Source organism: Mobula hypostoma, chromosome 9, assembly GCF_963921235.1.
Source record: "Mobula hypostoma chromosome 9, sMobHyp1.1, whole genome shotgun sequence".
Classification (NCBI taxonomy): domain Eukaryota; kingdom Metazoa; phylum Chordata; class Chondrichthyes; order Myliobatiformes; family Myliobatidae; genus Mobula; species Mobula hypostoma.
The window spans coordinates 96,147,265-96,162,131 of NC_086105.1; the positions used below are offsets into that span (position 1 = coordinate 96,147,265).

Below are 14,867 nucleotides of genomic sequence, written 5' to 3' on the forward strand. Positions count from 1 at the left end.
ACCAAGTCCGTATGCTCTTATGCTGCTGCCACGTGATAGGCTGAATAGATATTTGCTTTAACGAGCAGGTGTACCTAATAAGGTGGCCGCCAGTGTATTGTAAATAGTGCTCCCTATTTATTCATTAATCACGCTGTAACCAGTTCACTTAATCGTAACACGTGCTATCGCAGAATGCAGTGTACCTCACAGCCACACTGGATTAAATTCCATCCGTTACCGCTCTACCTTAACTTTCCTACTGATATGTATCCCAGAGAATCCTTAGACAATCTTCTTCCTTATCTACAACTCCTGCATTTTTCATATTGTCTACAAACTTTCCTAATAAACCACCTATATTCTCACCCACGTCCAGTCTCAACACGGATCCTTGCACTACACCGGTTATTATATATAGTACTTCTAGTGATAGAAACACCTCTCCACCACCACCCAAGTTTACTAACACACCTCGGATCTAAAGTTGTTTTAGTGATAGAAGGCAGAGAGCAGCGGCGGATGGGCACGTCTTAGCTGGATGCATACTTTCAAATTTAAAACATACCAATACGTCAGGTAAAATTTTACATAATTAGCAACGGAATATTTCTAATGCTAACGAACTGTCTCAGACCTGAAATATATGCTTCCTGACCTGCGGGCTGTTCAGAGCAATTTCTCTTTCTTTTAAATAAGAATTGCAGCGCTGCAGTTTATTTTGACGTTCAGTACCTGAAGCTTGAATGGATCATTACGTGTGTTATAGACAGACTCGTAATCACTTTCCACGCCACACAAAATGCCCACTAAATAAATTAGCGGTACCAGTACATTCCTAAATGCACAATCCCTCCCTTGTAAATTAATTAAACCTGATTATTTTGCTCACCTTTAAATCAAATGCCGCAGGGAGGGGAAGATGATTGACATCGACTTTGCCCAATTAAAAGTGTTGCTAGGGGCGTGATAGACATTCACCATTTCGAATAGGAAAAGAAGCCCGGATACAACGAACCAATGGAAGTTGAAGGAGGGCAAGGACTCGGTGGTTGCCATGGCGAAGAGGGAAGGACGCCGCCCACCGGAGGGAGAGGGAGGGGGAGCGAGCGAGCGAGCGCGCTAGCCGGGCCGTCCGAGTGATGGCACAGTGAAGTGGCTGGAGTGGCGGGGCTGGTTGGGCCAAGAGGAATTAGGGGAGGGAGGCTGAAGTGGGGGCAAGGAACGCTTACCTTCGACACGGACTGGGACTCGGCAACAGCGAGGTGCAAGGGGGAACAGGATAATGAGGCAGGCGCAGGGCGTCGGCCCGGACAGCGGCTGGCAGCCCGCAGGCCGCGGATACCCGTGCGGCTCCAGCTAAAATCCGAGTCGGGGCTGAGGGACCTGGTGGAGAGGGAAACGAGCCGCCAAGCACCGTCTCTCTGCGCGACCCGCGCCTGATTGCGGGGCGATGGCGATCACCGGCCGACGGAAGGAGCAGGGCCGCGGAATCCAGAGGCGCCCGATGGCTCCGGCGCCTTACTGAAAAAAAACCGGCGCCGGGAGCGAACAACAGCGCCGGGGTCAGTGTGGGTTCAGGCCCGGAGGAGGCGCTCACCCGCTTCCAGCACAGTGAGCCGCTGCCGCTCGCCACTGTAAGTTTGAAACTTGCGGTATTGCCTTTAAATTCATCCCGTCGCATTTTTTAAAAAGGGAATATTTCGCAAATTCAGTCTCATTAGCCACATTTCTCATCTTATTATTTCCGTTTAAATCTTGAATAAGTATTCTGTTTCTATTTTTTGCATTTCATAACTCTTCCTTGTTTGCTTTCAAATATTTGTTGCTTTAATCTCAAATTGTAAGTAAGAAAGTTGCCTTTTAGAATTATGTATATATGTTTAAAAAGTTTGCAATGAATTAGAGAATTTCTAGTATTTACATGTATGTTGGTGGGAGGTGTTAATTTTTACATTCACGTTATTTGTTTTGGAGGGAGTCGGCAAGATGTCTAAGTCGGCAGCTAAAGAGAAGAAATCTTTCAGCAAGAAACTTTTCAGGCGGGGTTCAACGCGCTCGGTCGGGAGCTTCATGAGCCGGGTGTTAAAGACACTCTCCACCCTTTCGCACTTCGGCACCGAGGAGTCGGCCGAAGATGATAAGGACGATGGCGGCTTCAAGAGCTTCCGAACGGCGGGGGCAGGCGCGGCCCTGGGCATGGGTATCGGATTGGGACCTGGGGTCGGAGTCGTTACCTCAGCCTCCTCCATCATCATGATGATGAGTGGTGTCAATCACCCGGCCATCGCAGAGCGCAGCGACTCATCCGACAGCTGCTTTTCGCCGGCCTCCGGGGATCGCTGGCAGCCGCCGGGGGTGTCCGGCCTCAAAAACCACGGGAACACCTGCTTCATGAACGCCGTGTTGCAATGTCTGAGCAACACCGAACTCTTCGCCGAGTTTCTCGCCTTGGAACAATATCGGGACTTGTCGGTCAGCGGCCTGGACTCTCCCGAGGCAGGGGACTCCCGGGGCCAGCAGCGAGAAGACGAGCAGCTGGACCAAGATAAGACCTCCAAATCGAATGGAGTTTTATACCGATCCAAATGCCAGTCAGACTCACGTGGAGAGGTCACCGAACAACTAGCTTCCTTGGTCCGAGCACTCTGGACATCAGAGTACACCCCGCAATTGAGCCGCGACTTTAAGGTAGGAGTGTCAGTGTTGGAGATGTCTCAACTTTTGAAGTACCTTCTGTGCCTGGCTACCATTTATTTTGAGCAATGTACATCAGAAGAAGTGTGGGCATGCTGGAAATGTGAAGTGGAAAATGAAAGTACTCGGTCGGGCAGAATTGAGGAGAAACGGTAATTGAACTAGAGACGTAAATGGTGTTTTACCTGGTACTGATTCTGTCTATTTTATTTTCTGAATTTTTAAACATTTCCTTTTGTACCAAGCCAAATGTCAGCTGAAAATAGTGGAATTTGATGACCGTTTTTAAGCTTTATCAAAATAATCAGTTCCAAGTTTGACTCGGTGGTTAGAATCCTTGTCTCTCAAGTTAGAAGTAAATTCAAGCCCAACTTCAGAAGACTTAAACTCCTGTGCTGTCTGCCTTTCAGATGAGAAGTTTAGATATAGAAGATCCCACAAATTATTTTAATGATCTGGCGAGTTATCTTTGGTGTCAATAATTCAAAAATGTTTGTTATTGATTTGTCTTTAGTACTTGGATATGAAGATTCTTCCTAGGGAGGGTCCAGAATAGGGGTGAATGTTTCAAGTTGAGAGATGCCCATTTATGACGGTGGAGATTTTTTTTGACTTGAGATCCCACAAACAGCAATATTTTATGGGCAACTTGGTTTTTTTTTACATTTTATGTAAATACTTGCAAAGTACTTAATTAGTTGTAAAATGATTTGCGATACCCTGAGATTGAGTGTTTAGGATTCACTTGAAAGGGTGTAATTTGAAGAGTTTCATTGTAATTATAATGTCTCATCCTGTTTTTTAATTCCTGACTAGGGTTATTGGGTGATTTTAGCTTTGCAAAGCTGTTAAATTGCTCCTTGTACAGTATGGCTTTTCAGTTTTAAGTTAGCAACTTGTCAGTGTAATTCACTTTGCAGGTCTAGTATTATCAATACAAGTATCAATCCTGTTGTAGGTCCCTGTAATCACATTTGATGGAGTAAATTAAATGACTGCTATGAATAAATTTCAGAAACAAATCATTGGCTGTGATCTGCTCTGAGATACAGTGTAATTAGAATTATTAGTTTGGAATTAATTTTCCTTTGTCGCTCCATTAATAGGCAAGTTTCTGGTGGCTTTTTAAATTGGAATTGATTGGTGACAGTATTTTGTACATTGTTACCAAAGTCGTCCTAGTTTGTTGGTTCCAGATTTGTAGGATTTTGCTAATATGCAGTAGGCAGCTAAGGAAAAGCAAAATAAATAATTTTGAACTTCCGTGTGGAAGATAATAACAATTACAGCACGGAAACAGGCCATCTCGGCCCTTCTAGTCCGTGCTGAACATAATCTAAACATTTTATTTGTGGCCTGAGCAGGTCATGTTGTAGCACATTCAGAAAATTTGCAGAGTCTTTGGCCACACCCCCATGTTTGAATGCTGCCTAGCAAATTTTTGTCTCAGCAATACTGAAATAGTTATCAAAGTAACATGACATCCTGTGTGACTGCCATCATAGTAATCCAACCCTTCTAATTTGTCATGATCTGTCGTTGGTTTTGACATGTGACCATACCATGCTGTTCCAGTAGCTCTCCACCATTACTTAGCCTGACGACATTGCACTTGCATTTTTTTTGTCTGAACAGTAAAAAGTGACTGGGACTACTGGAATTTTAGCTAGCATATATCAAAGAAGGTTTTGCTGATGTGCACAATATATTTAAAGCAGAAGTTGATAGGCTCTTGATTAAGAGGGTGTCAAAGATATGTGGAGAAGGTGGGAGAATGGTGTTGAGAGAGATGTAAATCAGCCATTATTGACTGTCAGAGCAGACTCGTCAGGCTGAATGGCTTAATTCTCCCCCTATGTCTTGTGGAGTATGGAATAATCCTGAGTATAAAGGTTTTGACTGGAAGAATGTAGTGTAGTCAGGGAAAGAAGTATAATTCAGGAACTTCTGCATAGTGAGTGTGCTATATAAAGGCATAACAGGGCACCCAGACCTATGGAATGCAGATCCTCTGTCAAGTGAGAATTATAGGATGACCACTGGTGCAGGAAGTCTCACTAGCTGGAGGAATTTAAGCTCCTGGAATTTTGAGCCTGACACTGAGGTCCATCTGTATTAAGCATATTTCAGAAAGTGTCATCTCATGATTGAGAGTGTAGGACTGAGTAACTGCCAGATAGACAAAGCACCAGATAAATAGTTCAGGAGACTAGTGAGGACATTCTACTCTGACACTGGTATCCTTTTCTGAATGCTAAAGAAGCTGATGGGGAATGTTTTCACAGGGAGAGTGCAGCCAGAGGCAAGGCCTCATGGCTAAATGGCATGACTGTACAGGGAGAAGCACAACAGGTTGGATGGAATCCTATAATTAGGGGAGCAATTGGTTCTAATGAGGAAGATGGGGATTAGTGTGGGCTCAACTGCACTAATGCAAGACTAGAACCAATATCCTTATGGGCATGTTTGCTTGTGATGTTTGGGGAGCGTTTAAATAATACTTGCCAGGGATCTGACATTCACTGCCTGAAAGTATGTTAGAACTGGAAATTCTCAACAGATGTAAAGTGTTTGAATCATGTCTTGCAGGATTGCAGACCTTGAGTTGGGCATTTTATCACATGGCCACCCATGTAAATCTTAGAGATATTATTTTTCTCTCTGAACAGCTACGCTTCTCTTTCCTCAACTTCTATTTAATACCTGACTGAAACATTTATATTGTGCAAAAATTACAATGTACAAACTGTTGGGAGTTACTGTAAAATATGGTTGCAGCTCCAACTAATCTGTTGACGAGGTTGAACAATAGCATGCTGAGAATTGTACAGTGCTGTAAAGTTATGTCAATCATCTTGTACACTGAAGCATAGAGTATGCTGAATATAAATTGGTTTATTGTCAGATGTACTGAGGTATAGTTCATACAGATCAAATCATTACACCAAATGCATTCAGGTAGTACAGTGGATTCCAGCTAATTGGCTGTCAGTTAAACGGAGCATTTGCTAATTTGGGACAATTCTTAAAGAACAAAAACTAATCGGGGGGGGGAAATGACTGGGATCCCCTTTGTTTATTTGAGACACAATGCCCTTAATTGGAACAGGACACCATTGCTGAAGTTTCTAACTACTGACAGTCGTGCGCACTTGTGTGGCCACTGACCACCACCGTGATTGGAGTGGACAGTTTTTAAAATGGCATCAGTTGTGTGTTTGTGTTCAAGAAGCAGTGATCCAAGATTTCCCCTTGTGGAAACCATGCTGATTAGGGCCTATTTTTATCATGAGCCTCCAAGTGCCCTGAGACTTCATCCTTAATAATAGACTTAAACATCTTCCCAATGACAGAAGTCAGGCTGACTGGCCTATAGTTTCTTTCTTCTGCCTCTCTCCCTTGAAGATTGGAGTGACATTTGCAATTTTCCAGTCTTCCAGAACTGTTCCAGAATCTAGTGATTCTTGAAAGATCATTACTAATACCTCCATTATCTCTTCAGCCACATCTTTCAGAACCCTAGGGTGTACACTATCTGGTCCAGGTGACATCTACCTTCAGACCTTTCAATTTTCCAAGAACCTCCTCTCCAATGGTAATTTCACACAATTCATAACCCCTGACACCTGGAACTGCCACAGTGAAGACTGGTGCAAAATACTTATTCAGTTTGTTCGCCATTTCGTTGTCCCTTATTACTCCATCTCCAGCATTGTTTTCCAGTGTGATATCCACTCTCCTCTTGCTTTTACACTTGATGTATCTGAAGAAACTTTTTAATATTATTGACTAGCTTGTGTTTTCCATGTTTACCGTAATGACTTTCTTTAGGTGCCTTCCGTTGGTTTTTAAAAGCTTCTCCAGCCTCCAACTTCCCACCAATTCAGAGCTGTGGTTTCAAGCATTCATGCTTGGAGATGCCACAAACAGCCAGTACTGATGTTCTGGAGCATGTTGATATTAAGGGAGAGGAGCTGTTAAAATACATTAGGATGGATAAGCCTGACGGAATATTCCCCAGGCTGCTCCACAAGGTGAGGGAAGAGATTGCTGATCCTCTGGTTAGGATCTTTATGTCCTCATTGTCTACGGGAATGGTACCGGAGGATTGGAGGGAGGCGAATGTTGTCCCCTTGTTCAAAAAAGGTAGTAAGGATAGTCCGGGTAATTATAGACCAGTGAGCCTTGCGTCTGTGTTGGGAAAGCTGTTGGAAAAGCACCCCACAAGCTTTCTTAACTACCCTATCTACCTGTGAGGCAACTTTCGGGGATCTGTGGACATGTACCCCCAGATCCCTCTGCTCCTCCACACTACCAAGTATCCTGCCATTTACTTTGTACTCTGTCTTGGAATTTGTCCTTCCAAAGTGTACCACCTCACACTTCTCTGGGTTGAACTCCGTCTGCCACTTCTCAGCCCACTTCTGCATCCTATCAATATCTCTCTGCAATCTTTGACAATCCTTTACACTATCTACAACACCACCAACCTTTGTGTCGTCTGCAAACTTGCCAATTCTGGTTGCGTGGAATGCACTGCCTGAGTCAGTGGTGGAGGCAGCTACACTAGTGAAATTTAAGAGACAAGACAGGTATATGGAGGAATTTAAAGTGGGGGGGGGGTTAAATGCGAAGCAGGGTTTGAGGGTCAACACAACATTGTGGGCTGAAGGGCCTGTATTGTGCTGTACTATTTTATGTTCTATTTCACTTTCAAGTTGAGAACCACAAAGAATTTGAAGGTATTGATGATCATCTTTAGTGTTAGTGAAAATTCAGAGGATGCAATCTTTGAACACGTATGAAGGCAGCCTATTAGCTGCACTAGGTGTCTGTGCAGATATGTTCAGTCAATCAAAAGAATACGGCAGCATGCACTGTGGATGAATTCCTCCCTCAAGCTATTATACTGGTGCCTCGATAACTATCATCCAGTAGCACTTGTGTTCACTTTGGTGAAGTGCTTTGAGAGGTTGGTGATGAAACAGATCAACTCCTACCTGAGAAGTGTCTTGCATCTACTCCAATTTACCTATTGGCACAACAGGTTCACAGCAAATACGATTTCATCTCCTCTTCACTCAACCCTGGAACATCTGGACAGCAAAGATGCATACGTCAGAATGGTCTTTATCAACTACAGCTTAGAATTCGATACCATCATCCCTTCAAAACTAATCGATAAGCTTCAAGACTTTTGCCTCAATACCTTCTTGTGCAATTGGATCCTTTATTTCTACACTGGCAGATCCCAGTCAGTTTGGATTGGCAACAGCATCTTCATAATCTCCATCAGCACAAGCGCACCACAAGGCCATGTTCTTAGCTCCTGCTCAACTTGCTTTACACTTATGACTGAGTGGCTAAGCACAGCTCCAATGTCATATTTAAGTTTTGCTGATGACACCATTGTCGTAGGCCTAATCAAAGGTGGTGAGGTATCAGTATATAGGAAGGAGATTGAAAATCTGGTTGAGTGGTGCCATGACATCCTCATTGAATGTCAGCAAGACCAAGGAGCTGATTATTGACTTCTCGAGAAAGAAATCAGAGGTCCATGAGCCAGTCCTCAGCGGGGATAAGAGGTGAAGAGGGTCAGCAAGTAAATGACCCCCGGGTTGTATATGGCAACGTGTACTTTGGTAATACGTTTACTTTGAACTATTAGGATCTGCAGTTTATAGTACTGTAGTAGTATTGTTAATGTTCTAATTTCTGTATTTCATTTAAATACATTTGTTACTTAGTTAAATAGTAGTTTATCTTTTTTACATTTTAACTATTAACATGAAATTTTGGTTGATTTGGCCAAAATGTACTGGTCTTGATGTGTCTGAATTAACTGGAATCCACTGTAGAAGATGAAAGCAATAACAATGCAGAATAAGGTGCTACAGTTACAGGAGAAAGCGCAGGCAGACAATAATGTGCAAGGTCACAGTGAGGTAAATTGAGGTCAAGAGTCCCATCATATCATCCTAGGGAATATTCTTCTATGATCGTTAGGTTAAGGATATTTGACTTGTAGTCCAGGTCACCTATAATCTGCTTCCTTTGCAGAATTGAGCAGATGATTGAAGATTATTCTTGCTGCACCACATTTTGTTATCTTGTTGCCAGTTGGGTAAAGTATCTTGAGTATCTAACTTATTGTATAAATGCAGTACTCGTAAACGTAGCAAGGTGCAGTTCCAGAGTGTGGCACTTTTTCATAGTTGCTTTTGCTCTGAGAAAATGGATCAGTGGAAGAAACTGATAGCAGAAGTCAATTTATGTTGAGAAGTGGTTAAGGAGGAATTAAAGTTGACCTTGTATTTGGTCTGGTAATATTGGGTTTCTGGCTTTATAGCTGGCAAAAAGAGTATACTGCTTTTTACAAGATTTTACTTCAGTGTTACTGTATTTGTTTTCTCATGCTGCACAAAGCTTGTTAAGTAATCATTTAGAAATGCTGCACCATGTGGGGAATGTGGGTGTGCCAAAGCAATTGTATCTCCTTGCTGGTCTCCAGGGAGATCAAACTCATTTCTAGTTCTGTTGGTATCCTTTCCAGGTGTCATAAGAAAACATTTATTAGGAAAATGATTTTGACAGTGGATTCCAGTTAATTGGGGCACATGGTTATATTTTGGCCCAAGTTAAGCGGCTGTCCCAGTTTCATGGAAATAGTTAAAATCGTATAAAATAGACAAATGACATTTAACTGAGTAAAAAAATTATTTAAATGAAATACAGAACAAATTGGAAAACTACTAATACTACAGTTCCTAATAGTTATCGACAGAGGAACTCATCCAGTGTATATTGCTGTGTTCTTTTGAACAAATCAATGCAGACACTTAAGGTATTTTTTTTTCGCCTAGTGTCAAATCTTTGTGGCATCTTGGCAAGGGTGTGAAATTTATTTTTTAAATCAAAATAAAATAGATAAAAAATCACTACGCTTTGAATCAGTGTCTGTCGACTCAAACGGATAGCATAACAAAACTACGTGCAGCTGTCGCCATTTTAAAAACTGTTCTCTGTAAGTGCGGTGTAGCGTCTAATGGCCACACAAGTTCACATGACTGACGCTAGTCTGGATCAGCAGTTCCAATTAAGGGGCATAGAGTCCCAAGTAAAGGGAATCCGGGCTATTTTCTCAATTAGCTTTTTTCTTTAAGAGTTATCCCAAATAAGTGGTTGTCCTGATTATCTGATGGTCCAATTAATTGGAATCCACTAAGAGACCTGGCTAGGTGTATTACTGGTCTGATATTACAAAATGCATTGGAAATGCCTTTAGCACGCTGATGTTTATGTAGTGTTCTTCCTTTATGTGAAATTGGTTTCATTATGGCTGGAGCAAAAATACATGGTTCTATTTAATGGATATTTATGTCAGTAATTGAATCAATTAATTGACCGTTGTCTTGTTGAATGAGATTCTGACATCCTTAGGTTGGGCAAATCTCTCGAGCATTTGTCGAGAACAGTAGTGAGCCCTGCTCAGCTGATGAAATCTGGGTCCCATAGCAACACAGATCATGCTGTGTATAGCTTTGATTTGATCTGATCTGATCTCAGTTCAGTTGGTGGATCATGACAGTTCACTTCTGATTCCTGAGTTGCATTGATTGTACTTGATCATTGCACAGTTGTTCCTTCTGGAAGTTGGGGACAGGACTGGGTACGTACACCCTAATCTTTAACAGTTATTTAGTCAGAGATCATCAGTGTCCTTGCATGTGAAGTATGATCAGGTACTTCAGACGTGTGTTGCAGCATAAGCAAGATTAGCTCAATCAGGTGAGGGGGTAGGCAGAATCGGGGCGGGGGGTGGGGAGAAAGCAGGATGAAGACTGTTTATATATTGAGAAACTTGATTCCGTTCAATTGATGTAGCTTAGTCAGGAAAACCCTTAGACACTATTGTTTTTTCCAATTGAAGCTTATTCACTGTCGGTTAATCACAGTGCACCAGAATTAGTTCTATATATGCCAGAGAGCAAGTCTGGAGTCCCCTTCCTGGTAGTGCTGCCAGAGTTTTGGACTCTTAATTCCACATCTCTTGGTTATTCTGGTAACAGATTGGGCAGAGTATATGTGGATTTATGAAAGAGCAGTCATGTTTGACAAATCTGTTCTTTTTTTTTAGAAATGAGGTTAGGGGAAATGTACTCAGATGGCTGGAAGACTTTTAATAGACCTGAGTAAAGCTCAAAAATCAATGAATCAAATTCTGGTTGCATGAAGTGCCATTTGCGTACTTTGGGTTCTGGTAGCAGTGAATCTTTACAGTTACCTGGCTCTACCAAAATACCTGTGGAGGGTTCAGTTCTGAGTGCATTAATAAGAGAGTTTAGCGATAACATTCCTGTTGAGCAATAAATATAATCTTGGTGAATTGAGAACAGCATCAAGTAGCTTATTCCTGATTATGTTTTGTATTTGTTGAACTTTACTATTTCATATTGAGTTTTGAAGGGGCTGAAGCATTGTTGAGGATCCTGCCATTCATCCCACAGTCTCTCTGACCCACTACCATCAGGAAAGAGGCATAGAAGCATTGGGACTAGGACTGGATAACAGCTTCTTCCCTCGGGCTGAAATTAATGCATAACCTGCCACCACCAAGCTGTATGTGATTTGTGGGTACACTGTGGTCCAGAGGAACATTATTTTGTTTGTATGTATGTACAGTTATATGACAAAAAACTTGATCTTGTACAGCAGGATTTGGGGATTTTTTCTGTAGAATAATCCTCCAGTCATTCTAGTATATTACTGATAGTATATTAATATTTTTTCATTAAAACTGGTCTTCCACCTAGGTAGCATAGCTAGTAGAGCAACTACCTTAATGCCAGAGATTTTGGTTGACCTCTTGTCCCTATGAACATATGGCTTTCCTCCTATATCCTAAAGACATGCAAGCTGAAAAAATTACCTTTTGGTGTGTAGTTATAGAATTTGTGTGAGGAGAAGGAGGAATTGATGAGAATGTGGGGACAGAAAATGTGATGTACGATTAGTATAAAAGATGGTTGGCTTTGACCCTTTACCCTATATTTCTGTAGTATTTTTGTATTACACCTGAATGTATTCATTGACTGACTTCAGGTTTCCAAGGTGATAGTTGGCCTCTCTGTTGTTTGCCCAGCATCTTGTATCATTTTTTGTTGTTGGTATTCTTACTGGTAACTGTTCAGCAGTCCTCCTATGTTGTGTGGGCAAGACCTGAATATAACGCAGACTAATGTGGCAGTGATAAGTGTATACAGATTGTGTTTCATGTTACTGATGTATTGAAGCAGATATTGTGGGAAATTCTTTATTAACTGCAACAATTTGGGATTGATTTAAGACACTTGCATGGCACTTGAAGGCTATTTAAAAAAAAATGTTTATTTAAAAAAAAATCTTGCCAGGTGGCTTGTGTGATCAAGTATTCTCTCGTTCTGGGAAAACTTTAAACTATTGAATAATGAATATTTGTCCTGGCTCTAATGGGCTATAATGACTAATAAGATTTGCAAAGCATGATTAAATCTTTTTAGAATACTCCTTTATTAAATACTTTTTATAACTGATGTTATGAGCATGTGCAAAGTGGGCATAATTTGTGAGTGGACAGATTTAGTTTCATATTGGGCCTAGTCTCAGAATAGTCATAGTCATACTTTATTAATCCTGGGGGAAATTGGTTTTCGTTACAGTTGCTCCATCAATAATAGTAATAGAACCATAAATAGTTAAATAGTAATATGTAAATTATGCCAGTAAATTATGAAATAAGTCCAGGACCAGCCTATTGGCTCAGGATGTCTGACCCTCCAAGGGAGGAGTTGTAAATTTGATGGCCACAGGCAGGAATGACTTCCTATGACGCTCTGTGTTGCATCTCGGTGGAATGAGTCTCTGGCTGAATGTACTCCTGTGCCCACCCAGTACATTATGTTGTGGATGGGAGACATTGACCAAGATGGCATGCAACTTGGACAGCATTCTCTTTTCAGACACCACTGTCAGAGAGTCCAGTTCCATCCCCACAACATCACTGGCCTTACGAATGAGTTTGTTGATTCTGTTGGTGTCTGCTACCCTCAGCCTGCTGCCCCAGCACACAACAGCAAACGTGATAGCACTGGCCACCACAGACTTGTAGAACATCCTCAGCATCGTCAGGCAGATGTTAAAGGACCTCAGTCTCAGGAATAAAGGGATGTCCACTTTGAACAGAGATGAGGAGGAATTTCTTTGGCTAGAGGTGGTGAATTAATGGATGGCTGTGGAGGCTGTGTCATTGAGTATATTTAAAGCAGAGATTGATAGGTTCTTGATGAGACAGGGTGTCATGGGTTGCGAGGAGAAGGCGCAGGAAAATGGGGTTGAAAGGGATAACAAATCAGCCATGATAGAATGGCAGAGCAATCTTGATGGGCCATGTAGCCTAATTCTGTTCCTATGTTTTATGGTCTTATTCAGGAAATGGTAGCTACCCTATTTGACAAGTAGGTTACTCATTATAGACCAAAATGTAATAATTCTAAACAGCAAAAACTATGAATTTAAGTGTACCCAAGAAAAGACAAATCATCATAATAAATGAAAAACACCCCAACCCACTAAGTGGTATAATGGACAAGCTTGTAGTTGCACACCTAGTTGTTGATCTGTCCCACGTCACCTGTGTATGGTACTAGGGAGGAATGATATACAAGGTGATAATCACCAAATTGCTATCTGAACCACATGCAAATTGGAGAAGCATAAATAGGATTGCCCGAAATGTCGACTGTACCTCTTCCTAGAGATGCTGCCTGGCCTGCTGCGTTCACCAGCAACTTTGATGTGTGTTGCTTAACAAAAATAAATCATCTTGGGACTATTGTCCTGACAAATTGCATGAACAGGGTTGTAGACAGGACTTACAATTAAATTGGGGCTTAAGTTTAGTAACTTGAGAGGAAAAGGGGTAACAGGACAGCAAGGAGAAAATGACTAACAATGTGTTTGGCCTAGGTGGAAGATGTAAACAAAAGTGCAGTGCAAATCCAATATTAGTGTCACCTGAGAACAATCAAAGCTTAAGTCAAAATCAAAGCTTTGTTTGAATGTACATGGCATTTGCAAAAAGATGGATGAGTTGACAGATTACTAGCAGCATATGACTATGATCTAATAGGGAGTAGTTGCAGGATGACCAGAATTAGGTGCTGAATATTTCAGGTTGTACAACGATCCAAAAGAAGAGGAGAAAGGGAGGCAAGTTAATGTTAATCAGAGAAGGTATCAGTGCTGTGAGTTGTGATTAGAGACAGCAGATAGTAATGTAGGATTAATTTGGATGATGAATAGCAAGGGAAAGAAGTGATGGAGTAGTGTATAGGCCCTCAAAATGTGACCCCTCGTATGTAGTGGTGCATGGAGATGTAGTACTAACCTATTATGTTAGAAGTCAGGAAGCTTTTGGGAAAGGAGAGGGAATATCATTTCTGCAGTCATGCTTAGGGGGAGGGGGAAGCAAGTCCACAGACAGCCACAATAATAAATGCCTTCCTGAAAAATATTTATTGATGTTTTGACTCAATGTGGTGGAGCATAAATGGGGGAAATATCTAGCACATGTTTGAAAGGCACTGCCATTTTCATGGGACACTTTAATTTGCATAATTGGTTGAACCAAGTTAGCAAGGTATTGTAGAAGAATTTATGGAGTGCATCTGGGATTGCTTATCAGAGCAGCAAATTATCCTCTTCAAGATTTGGTAATGAAGCATTAAGAGATTTTGTGGTTAAACATCCCCTAGGAGACAGTGACACAATATGATAGATTCAGATGCACTTTAAGGTCAACTCCATGGACTAAAATCTTCATCTTGCATTCAGTTTAAATACGGACAATTATAATGGTATGAGGTGGCTTATCCAAGGTAAAGTGGGAAAATGAGCTCAGGCTGGTGAGTAGATGAACAATGAATTTAACAGCTGATTCATAATTCTCAGCAGGAATTTGTAAAAGAAACAAACTGGTTAACAAAGGAAGTCAAGAATATTAAATTGCAAAGTAAGACACAAAAATGGCAAGGCTTTTGGCAGGCCAGAGATTGTGAAGCTTTTACAATCAGTGAAATACTAAAAAGTTCGTAAGAGAGAAATGAGAAAATCTGTAGATGCTGGAAATCCAAGTAATACACACAATACTGGCG

At 41.5% G+C, this 14,867-nt stretch overlaps 2 protein-coding genes across 2 annotated transcripts in view; one reads left to right on the plus strand and one right to left on the minus strand.

The window, feature by feature from the left end:
- LOC134351881 (amiloride-sensitive sodium channel subunit gamma-like) overlaps positions 1-1,404 on the minus strand; it is a 42,276-nt gene extending 40,872 nt beyond the window's left edge. The window contains exon 1 of the mRNA XM_063058733.1: positions 1,212-1,404. The gene's annotated coding sequence lies outside the window, so the exon portion shown is untranslated. The remainder of the gene's footprint in view (positions 1-1,211) is intronic.
- Positions 1,269-14,867, plus strand: part of usp31 (ubiquitin specific peptidase 31) — a 146,876-nt gene continuing 133,277 nt past the window's right edge. The window contains exons 1-2 of the mRNA XM_063058731.1: positions 1,269-1,616; positions 1,957-2,670. Coding sequence (XP_062914801.1) covers positions 1,969-2,670 — 702 coding nt within the window. The 5' untranslated portion in view covers positions 1,269-1,616; positions 1,957-1,968. The remainder of the gene's footprint in view (positions 1,617-1,956; positions 2,671-14,867) is intronic.